Here is a 10,048-nt window from a genome sequence, read left to right as displayed (position 1 = left end):
AGGCAGGTTGGCGCCGGGGTGGGGTGGGCAGCTGGACCGGGTACAGGTGCAGGAAGGGCTCAGGTTGGAAGTCAAGGTGACTGGGCTCCAGCAGGGAGTCCTTTTGGGTGGTCAGGCGTCAAGGACGGCTTCTAGTTTGGGGCCTGAACCACTGGCCCCAAATGCTGGTGCCATTCGTTTACTGAGTGAGAACGAGAACAGCTGTCTGATGGACAGGCCACGTGCCTCTTGCAGAAAATGGCTCCTTGCTAGTTTTTCTCCCCCATTTTTGTTCAGTTGCTCCAAAAGATAGTCAACGCCTGTTTCTGGTGTGATGCTTGCCCTACGTAAATCTCACAACTTCGCCTGAGGTCAGAGGCTATTATCTTCAATTTAGAACCTGAGCAGGGAGAGGGGGTAGGAGGGTGAATGTGGCTAAGGTCAAAGGGTCAGAAAGCTCCCTGAGGGGATTCATTCCGGCTTGTGAACTACCAGGCTGGTCTCTACTAGGGAAAACTGTAGCCCCCGTTCTGATGGCCCCTCTACCCTCAGGAGTGAGCCCCACCTATGGTAATGCTTCATCCACCCTAATCCCACTTACCCTTCGGAGGCCAGGGCCTCCTGTAAGTGTGGTGGAGAATTCCAGAGACCATTTCAAGGGGTCTGTGTGAGGTTCTCCTTTCCTGTATACCTATCTGTAAGGCTGAATTTTCTTCACACTCCAACCTAAATAATGTGTAGCAGTAGGCTGAATGCAAATGAGAACCCAGACAGCGGTCTCCACTTTAGTTTACAAGGATATGAAACTCTCAGTGCCAGGATATCACATCTCTCCTAGGTTGTCTGATTTTTTGATCAGAGCTGCATCTCAGAACTTGACTCCCAGACTCTTTTCCTTTTCTCTCCAGACCCTTTCCTTTTCCTCTTCTCTCCAGACCCTTTCCTTTTCCTTTTCTCTCCAGACCCTTTTCCCCCTGTGCTCTGGGACCTCTTTCTAGCCTTAGGGGTTTCACTAAGAGTTAAGCTCCAGGGCCACCTCACCTGTGATGTTATCTCCAACACCTCAACTACACAACAAGACACATCAAGAAACCTTTTAAAATTTTATTGTGTAATTAGCAACCTTGGGGGGAAGGACAGGAGGACTTAAAGGCAGAGACCAGAGGCCAGCTGGGTGTTCCTTGTCAGGCTGGAGCAGAGTCTAAACCAGACCCCGGGCAGCCCCGGCTGCAGCCTCCGCTCTACCTGGCCGTCCCAGGTTGGTCTGGCTGCAAACTGGCTTCCCTTCATCCGAGGAGCTAGGTCGAGCGAATTCATGGCTTCCTCAGGTTGCAGCATTCCTGCACCAGAAAGCCACAGCAGGCAAGTGTGAGGGGAGAGGGTAAGAGCCTGAACAGTTCTCTGCCTCTTCCCAAGGTTCCTCTCTGGGACTTCCCAGCTAGGCATCCTGGGCCTGGGATTCTCGGGAACCTCAGAACCTGGGGCCAACTGGGCTCATTCCAACATGGCGGGTGGGGAGGCCCCGCCCCAGGAGGCCAGCCCCGGCCACCTCTCACAGCCTTACTCCAGGGTCCCTAGGGCCAAGGGCCGGCACTGCCAAGGAGTCTGGGGCACAGCCTGGACACAGAGGCCTCCCCGGGTGGGTGCTGTTGGTGTTTGCCCGGAGGGGATAGTTAGGGAGGGGTGAGGAGGGCTGGAGGGGCGCGAGCCAGGCCGCCTGCACAGGCAGGTCCAGGGCACCTGGTCATGAGGCCTCTCAACCTGTTTGTGCCGCTGGCGGTGCCGCTAGGCCACGGGCTGGAGCATCCACTTGGTCTGAAACTTGAACAAGTAAGAGCCGGAAACCATGACTTCGGCGAGGTCCGAAGCTTCCAGACCCTTCATCTGGAGCATGACTTTGCTCGCCTCCTCGACGAATGGGATTCGAGATCCGTCGGGGCCTGTTTAGGGAAGAAGATGAGCGCTCGGGCCCAGGAGGGCCGGGGCACCCGGGTCAGGACTGGGCTCACTCACCGAACACGGCTTCCAGCAGCCCCGTCTGGACCTGGAACACCCTGGGCTCCGTCAAGACTTCGGGAGTCCCCACCCAAGGTGGGATGTCGTTCCGCTCGGGCAGCTTCCCCATCTTCTGGATGTCTAAACCAGCCCTGCTGGGAGCTCGTACCTAGACTGGGCAGGCCGACGCCTCCGGGGGAAAGTTAAGCACCTGGGCCAGCCACGCCACGCGCCCCTGGCCAACCCCCATCCAGGCCCCGCCTCCGCCCCATCCAGGCCACGCCCCCAGCCCGCCCCCGGCCCGGCAGCGCAACCCCGCACTCGCCACGCCCCACACGCCCCCGGGCCGCCTTGGTCTCAGGTTGACTGTCTAGGCTCCCGAGCGCGGGTGGGCCCAGCTGTCTCCGAGTTGACTCGGGCTCCCACCTGCTTTGACTCGTCTCCTCTGCACCAAAATCCCTTCACCTTGGGAGTGAGTGGGGAGACGGCGCTAGAAACCCTTGTTATTCTAGAAACAGTGGCTGGGCCTGAACCAAGGAAAGCAGTACAGGTTTGGGGGTGCGACGGCCACCCAGCTGCCAAATCGAGTCCCTGCCTTCCACGTTCCAAAGGAGGGTGTGTCTTCCCTTGGCCTGAGGGAGCCGGACCCCGGGACTTCACTGCAGGGCGACTCCTGCAACTTCAAGGGACTGAGGGGTCACTCCTGCCACTTAACAAAGAGGAAAACGAGATTCCGATATTCATTTTCTTCCAGGGTCCTGATGGGGGCTCTGAAGTGCCCCACGGTTCACGTTCCTTGAAGCCCCTGAGTCTGGAACTTTTGAATCTACCCGGATTTCGAAGCTCACGTGGCCTAAACTATGTGGTCCGGCCTTCAGGCCCTAAACAAACTTGTTTTATTCATTTAAAAAACAGATTGCTCTAAACACTGCACTAGATCTATCCGATGGGGGTGTGTTTCAATGTTTAGGGGTTCACAGACAGAGATGAAGCTGGCTTTTCCCAAGGTCATGTTCTGATAACATCTAATGTCCCCTCAGCAGCCTTCATGGCCACTTATTAGGGCAGACCTCTTCACCTGCAATCAAAGCCTGTGGGTTGCCTGTTCTGTTGCAGCCACCAGTGTAATCAATTCAGATAATAATCAATGGCTAACTATCAAATGAAAGGTTATTAACTGGATATTGAAGAGTTCTGGAAAGCCTAGCCCATAGATTACGAATTACAAAGGAGAAAATATTCCTTCACAATAGCGACTTGGAGGGCAGATGCCACTTTAACCAAAGACCGCAATTAGCGTCACCAACAATGGGACCAATGGACTACTGGTTTGTCAAAGCCATGAAAACAAAAAAGCAGAAGATCATCTTATTAATCAAGAGACACCCAAGTGCTACGCATGATTCAAACCCTGAATCAAAGACAGAGAAAGACCATTTCAGGACAGTGGAGGAAGTTTTAACATGGGCTATATTGTAAAATAGTATTTGATTGTAGGTTCTATAATATACAATTTCTAGAGTGTGGTGCCTTTATTACATAAGAAAAGGTCCTTGTTCTAACACGCAACATGTTGAAATATGTAAAGTGTTGATATCTACAATTCACTTACAAATAGTTCAGCACCGCCCAAAAATGAGCCCCCAAATTATATATATACATATATATATATATATAGAGAGAGAGAGAGAGAGAGGGAATCAATGTGACAAATATCAACAGTTGGTTCTCAGTGAAGGATACACAGAATTCTTTCTACTCTTCCGTAGTTCTCAATTTCAGTGAAAGGGAAATAAAGTACTAATGTGTCAGGTAGCTAATAAAAAGTAACTCTTCTGAGGGAAAAATAAAGTATAAACCATCTCCTAGTGAGGACTTCCTTTATCATGGTTTCTAAATACTCCCATCCCCCATATACACACCATTTCTTTGGCTGGAAGTTCAACATGGTATTTATTTATTTATTTTTGGCTGTCTTGGGTCTTCATTGCTGTGCACGGGCTTTCTCTAGTTATGGCGAGCCGGAGCTACTCTTCCTTGCTGTGCACTTGCTTCTCGTTGTGGTGGCTTCTCTTGTTGTGGAGCACGGGCTCTAGGCGCGCGGGCTTCAGTAGTTGTGGCTCACAGGCTCTAGAGCACAGGCTCAGTAGTTGTGACACACGGGCATAGTTGCTTGGCAGCATGCGGAATCTTCCCAGACCACGGATCGAACCCATGTCCCCTGCGCCGGCAGGCAGATTCTTAACCACTGCACCACCAAGGAAGTCCCTCGATATGGTATTTAAAGAAGCAGATAGATGAGCACAGGAATTGCGTCCAACTTAAGAGTATTAGAGAGGAGCCTGCGTAATTATACACTCTTGTTTCAAACTTGTAACACTGTACAAACTTATACAATAAACAACCAGGACTTAAATTACAGACTCAAAAAGTATGACTGTCAAACAAATTTGTATACTAGTGACTAACATCCTTTCTAAGGAGTTTGTGTACGCTTAGAATCAGCACAGGTGTGGCACATGAGCAGTTTATAAGCACCCATTTCCCCACCCCTATCAAGGATTCTCAGCTGTTTGCCTTGCCACTGGAAGAAGTGACTCTGGATTGATTTTTCATTAACAGATGTTGAACCTAGAATTGCAGATTCAAGTTGCTGGTAGGAGAGTAGTGTGATTTACTACGGGGAGTTAGAGTCCCCTCCCTGAACCCTCCTCAGAAAGGTGCCACCAGCTCCTTCCTGCTTGGGGGATAGGGATTCCTATCTTAATTGTTTTATCCCCAGGAAGCAGTTGTTTCTGTGTCTCCAGGCCCACCTTCAGCTTCCAAGCCTGGCTCTGTGAATACACAGGAGGCGAAACCACTTAAAATTCACTCTCAATCCCAAATGTTACCTGCCAGCAGCTTTTCATTTGAAGCAGGCGGGAACCTCAGGTTCAGCCAGAGGGAGGGGATGCCCCCTCTCTCCCACTCTGAGTCCATAGACTGCTGGGCAGGGAACATGGAAAGTGGGCAGTTGGCAGGGAGCTCACGATGTCCCCCACCACGGAACTCAGAGGTCAGGCAGGTAAGTGCCAGGTGCACTGAACCAGAGGTGCCAGAGGCAGCCAGGGCTCTTCCTCTGGGCCTTCTGGAAAACTCAGGGCACCTCCTGGTCGGCCACACCTGGAGTTCCAGCCATCCACCCCTTGGCGTGTCAGTGTGAGCCCGAGGGGACCCCCGAGCGCACGGCTGGGCACAGTCCCCAGAGGGTCACGCCTTGCAGCCCGAGGACACGCAGCGGCCTTTCATCTGGACCATCACCCAGAAACTGACCCAGGGCCCCTGGGGCAGGGCAAAACTGAGAGAAGGCTGCAGAATCCCAGGAACGCTGCCCCAGTAAAGGCAGTCCCGGCGACACCCATTCCTCCCTCCCCTTTCTGAGGAAAACGCCACCAAGAAGGCCAGCATCTCTTTGGCCAGCGACCCTCCGCCCTGCCACGGGCGCGGGATTTTACCGGAGTTTCCAGGAAGTGCTCCCCCAGGCCCAGAGCAGTCACCGCAGCCCATATCCCCATGAGCAGTCTGTCTTCCTCCTCCTTCGGCCCTGTGCGAAGATTCTAGCTCATCACTTGGGTCCGATCCAAGGTTTGCGCGGAGGGAACGGGCACGCCCCCCACGAGCTTCGCGCTTGGGTCTGGAAACACACCCACCACCAGCACCCGAGCGGCCCCGGCTTCTCCAGTCTCCGGACGCGACCCGCCCAGCGCCTGCACCTCGTCTCCCGAGAGCCCAGCACCGGTAACGCCCAGGCCTCCAGCGCCCGGTTCCCGCGACGCCGCCCGTGGAGACACGTCCGGGGACGTGCTTCCCGGCTCCGGCTCTGGCTCCGGAGCTCCCGAAGACTGCGGCAGTGCCCGAGTCGAGAGTCCGGGGTAGACGGAGCGGCGGGGCCGGGGGTGGAGGAGCCTCGGAAGCGACTGTGAGGGCGCCTGCGGCCGGAACCTGCGGACCCTTGGCCCGCGCCCTTCCTTCCACGGACGCCGAGGATCGCGACCTCGCGTCGCCCAGCGCGTGGGGCACTGCCGAGTCCAGAAGTCCCTGGTTCCCCCTTGGGAGGAGCCTGAGGAGAGGACAGCGGGCGCGGAGTCGCGCCCCGCAAAGCGCCGTCGGAGGGAGGGTGGCGAGTGGGGGTCACGCCGGGCGGAGTGGAGCCCGCACGCCCGGCCCTAAGCGCAGCGCAGACTCCAGCAAGGACGGCGACCAGGGACCCAGGCGCGAGGCCCACCGCCTGGAAAGTCCCCGGCCCGACTCTCTCCGAAGACGGGTCCAGGCAGCGACACCCCGACGTGCGTCCCCGGCGGCCCCGCGAGCCTGCGGGCTCCGGCCACCACCCGCGCCTGCCAGGCCTCCGCGGCAGTGGGAGCCCGGGAGGCCGACGCACTCTTCCATTTCCACTTGCTCCGCCTCGGCTTCGGCCACGTGCAAGCCGCGGTGGGCGGAAAGGATGAGCTCTTTCCACGGGGCTCTGGGGACCCCCAAGGGCCGATGAGCGAGCCTGGCGCACAGTCTTAGCGCGACTCCGCCCTTCCTGGAGGCCTAGCCAGGCAGCTGATCTCAGGCTGGCTTAGGGCCAAGAGCAATGAGCAGGGACACTCACTGAGCCACCCTTTTGCCACAGCGGCCTCTCGCGGCCGCTTCCAGCCCTGCACGACTGTGGGGACTTCCCATTTCCTAGGTCCCAGTGTAACCCGCGAGGGAGGGGGCACCGTGCGTCTGAATCCTGAAGCCTGAGGGAGGGGACGACCTGAGAACAAGTATAGTGAGAACTCTCCAGCAGAATATGTCGAACTCTGTATCTTATTTACAAACGATTTTAAGTTGCTTCTATTACGGCTCTATCTATGATACTCAGTCCAAATTTACTATCTGATTTTGTTGGCTTCCATTTATCTACTGCCCTGAACAAATCAGAATAAACTATTAGGCTCATTAAACCTATTTGCGAGTGCTTCCTTTATAGATAAAAGGACACAGAAAGAATTAGAGATAAAAGGAGAGGAGAATTTTTAATACTGTATTTACTGACCTACTGCTTTTCAAAAAATGTCCCTTGAACACCTGAAAAAAAAAATCACTTGATTAAAATAAAAATGGTTCCCAATCGCAGCATCCAGATTTCAGTTGTTACTTTATTGCAAAACACTGTATTTCAAAGTTAAATGTTTTTTAATGAGTACACCAACCAAATAGGATCTGTTGTTCCCTGGATGTTTAAGTAACAACACACCCTGTGGTACTAAGAGATGCGCTGCTCAAGCTCGAATGTACAGAAGAGGCACTTGGGAGTCTTGTTAAAATGCAGGTTCAGTAGGTCTGGGGCAGGCCTAAGATTCCTCATTTTTCAGTTTCTTGGGTAATGCTCGTGCTGCTAGTTAATGGGTCACATTTTGAGTAGCAAGGCTATTGATACCTCCACGATCTACCTAAAACCACGTCTAGAACGTAAAAACCAGCAGATAGAAAAGTGTGAGGTAATTAGCAGGTCATCTAGTGCACGCTCTCTCAAGCTCTGTATAACAGCATGTGCTGGCCGCCATCCATTTTCAACAGGAGGGAATCCCTTAAACAGCCTGCCTTACCCTCCAGCCCCCCACCAGGTCCCTCCTCCAGGTCCCCAAGTAGAAAGGGGATTATCCATTGCCATTGGCCAATTGCCACGCCGGCACGTGAGCCCAGATATTCTGATTTTTATGTGAAATTTCCCAATTTTATAATGTTGGCACCTGATTCAAAAGGTAGAACCTGAAACTAACACAACGTTGTAAATCAAATATATTCCAATATAAAATAAATTTTTTTTTAAGGTAGAAGGAAAAAATGGTGTGGGTAAAACAAAATACCTGTAAGAATCACTAGGCCTGGGATTCCCTGGTGGCGCAGTGATTAAGAATCCGCCTGCCAAGGCAGGGGGTTCGAGCCCTGGTCCAGGAAGTTCCCACATGCTGCGGAGCAACTGAGCCTGTGTGCCACAAGTACTGAGCCTGCGCTCTAGAGCCCTCGACACACAACTACTGAGCCCGCGTGTCACAACTATTGAAGCCCAGGCACCTAGAGCCTGTGCTCTGCGAAAGGAGAAGCCACCGCAATGAGAAGCCCACGCACCGCAACGAAGACTAGCCCCCGCTCGCCGCAACTAGAGAAAGCCCACACGCAGCAAGGAAGACCCAATGCAGCCCCAAAAATAATAGTAATAAAAATAAAGAAATTTATAAAATATTCTTTAAAAAAAAAAAGAATCACTAGGCCTGTGGAAACTGGGTAGCAGCCTCCAAAGTGTGCTGTTCCTTCCAGGTACACCTGTATCCTCAGCCTCTGAGAAACAGTGTGCTTCCAAACCTGTGTGACGCCTCAGGTCTAATCCCTCACTGCTTCCTCTCTATCCCAGATTCTCCCCAGCCTTCAGGGGCACAGAACCCGCTTTGCTTCCATCTTGTTCTCCATCAACTCTCTCCAAGTTGATATACAGGCTTAATGCAATTCCTATTAAGAGTGCCAGCAAGGTTCTGTCATAGATATAGGCTAGATTATTTTAACATTTACATGAAAAAATAAAGGAACTTGAATAGCTAAAACAATTTTGAAAAAAAAAGATCAGTGTGCCTAACTTTAATTATTACTATATAGCTATAGTAATCAAGACTGTGCAGTGTTGGCAGGTTAAATGTAAAATGTATAGCTATAAAACCTTTACAGGAAAACATAGGAGTAAATCTTTGGGAACTAGGGTTAAGCTAAGAGTCCCTAGACTTGTCACCAAACGGTTGATCCATAAGAGAAAAAATTGATCAATTGGACCTCACCTAAAGGTTTTGTGGAAAAGCCTGTTAATAATATGAAAAGGCATGGGCATTTTCTGGTGGTTCAGTTGTTAGGACTCCATACTTTCACTGCCGAGAGCACAGGTTCGATACCTGGTCAGGGAACTAACATCCCACGTGCAGCAAAAAAAGAAAAAAAATAAAGGCAAACTACAATTGGGAGTGAATATTTCCAAATCCTATATTCAACAAAGGACTAATATCAAGAATATATAAAGAACTCTCAAAACTCAAGAGTGAAAAAAATCAATGCAATTAGAAAATAAGCAAAAGATACTTCAGTGAAGAGGATACACAGATGGCTAATAAACACATGAAAAAATATTCATCATTTGCTATTAGGGAAACATAAATTAAAACAGTATACAACTGTCAGAGTGACTAAAATAAAAATCAGGGCCAACCCCAGAGCTGGTGAGGATTCAGAGAACTAGATCACTCATTCATACATTGCTGGTGGAAGGGAAGATGGTACAACAACTTTAGAGATAATCTGATAGTTTCTCCAATGATTAAACATATCGTTACCACATGACCCTGCAATTCCTCCCCTAGCTATACACCCAAGAGAAATGAAAACGTATTTGCACACAAAACCCTGCACATGAATGTTCACAGCAGCTTTGCCTGTAATAGCCGAAAGCTGGAAACAACACATTCGCTTCAACAAGTGAACAGATAAACAAACTGTGGTACATTTATACCATGGACTATTATTCAGCAAGAAAAAGAAACCACTGACAGAAGCAACAACCTGGGGACTTCCCTGGTGGTCCAGTGGTTAAGACTCTGTGCTTCCACTGCAGGGGGTGAGGGTTTGATCCCTGGTCAGGGGACTAAGAACCCACATGCCCCCTGGCACAGCCAAAAAAAACCCAGAAAAATAAATCCCCGTGTTCATAGTCTAGTGGTAGTAGCGCTGGTGATGAGGAAACAGACACGTAAGCCAGACTGAGTAAAATACATACCTGGTTGGATAAGGGTGTAATTTGGAAGAAATGAAAACAAGTCAGGAGGGTGAAGTTGTGAGTTCAAATCCAGAGCACATGGAAGGTCTCCCTGAGAACCAGGTACAAGTCATGAAGATACTAGTGGTGGTGTGGGGACTGGAAGGGGCCCGAGCTACACACTCATGAGGGAAGAGGGACAGTTCAAGGGCCCTGAAGCTAGAGCATGGGGCGGGGTAGGGGTAGTGTCTAAGGAACTGGCGCTGGGAC

General features: G+C 51.4%; 1 protein-coding gene across 1 annotated transcript; it reads right to left on the bottom strand.

Moving 5' to 3' along the window:
- Window positions 1-1,078: 1,078 nt before the first annotated feature.
- DPPA5 (developmental pluripotency associated 5) lies at window positions 1,079-2,192 on the bottom strand. The gene is made up of 2 exons (XM_027092538.1): window positions 1,993-2,192; window positions 1,079-1,919 (listed from the first exon to the last, which is right to left on the bottom strand). The coding sequence occupies exons 1-2, from the start codon at window positions 2,102-2,104 to the stop codon at window positions 1,765-1,767; spliced, it is 267 nt and encodes an 88-aa protein (XP_026948339.1). The 5' UTR covers window positions 2,105-2,192; the 3' UTR covers window positions 1,079-1,764.
- Between the last annotated feature and the right edge of the window lie 7,856 nt (window positions 2,193-10,048).

The sequence above is a fragment of the Aethalodelphis obliquidens genome, unplaced genomic scaffold (assembly GCF_003676395.1).
Source record: "Aethalodelphis obliquidens isolate GAN/ISIS:26980383/991018 unplaced genomic scaffold, ASM367639v1 scaffold3, whole genome shotgun sequence".
Classification (NCBI taxonomy): Eukaryota; Metazoa; Chordata; class Mammalia; order Artiodactyla; family Delphinidae; genus Aethalodelphis; species Aethalodelphis obliquidens.
Note: the sequence above shows the minus strand (reverse complement) of the source record. Positions and strands in the feature narration are given on the sequence as shown.

What these genes read in the sequence shown, in the direction of transcription:
- DPPA5 (XM_027092538.1), bottom strand. Translation starts at nt 2,104, where the DNA reads ATGGGGAAGCTGCCCGAGCGGAACGACATCCCACCTTGGGTGGGGACT. An exon ending in GCTGCTGGAAGCCGTGTTCG is followed by an intron (nt 1,920 to 1,992) that starts GTGAGTGAGCCC and finishes TTCCCTAAACAG; the next exon opens with GCCCCGACGGATCTCGAATC.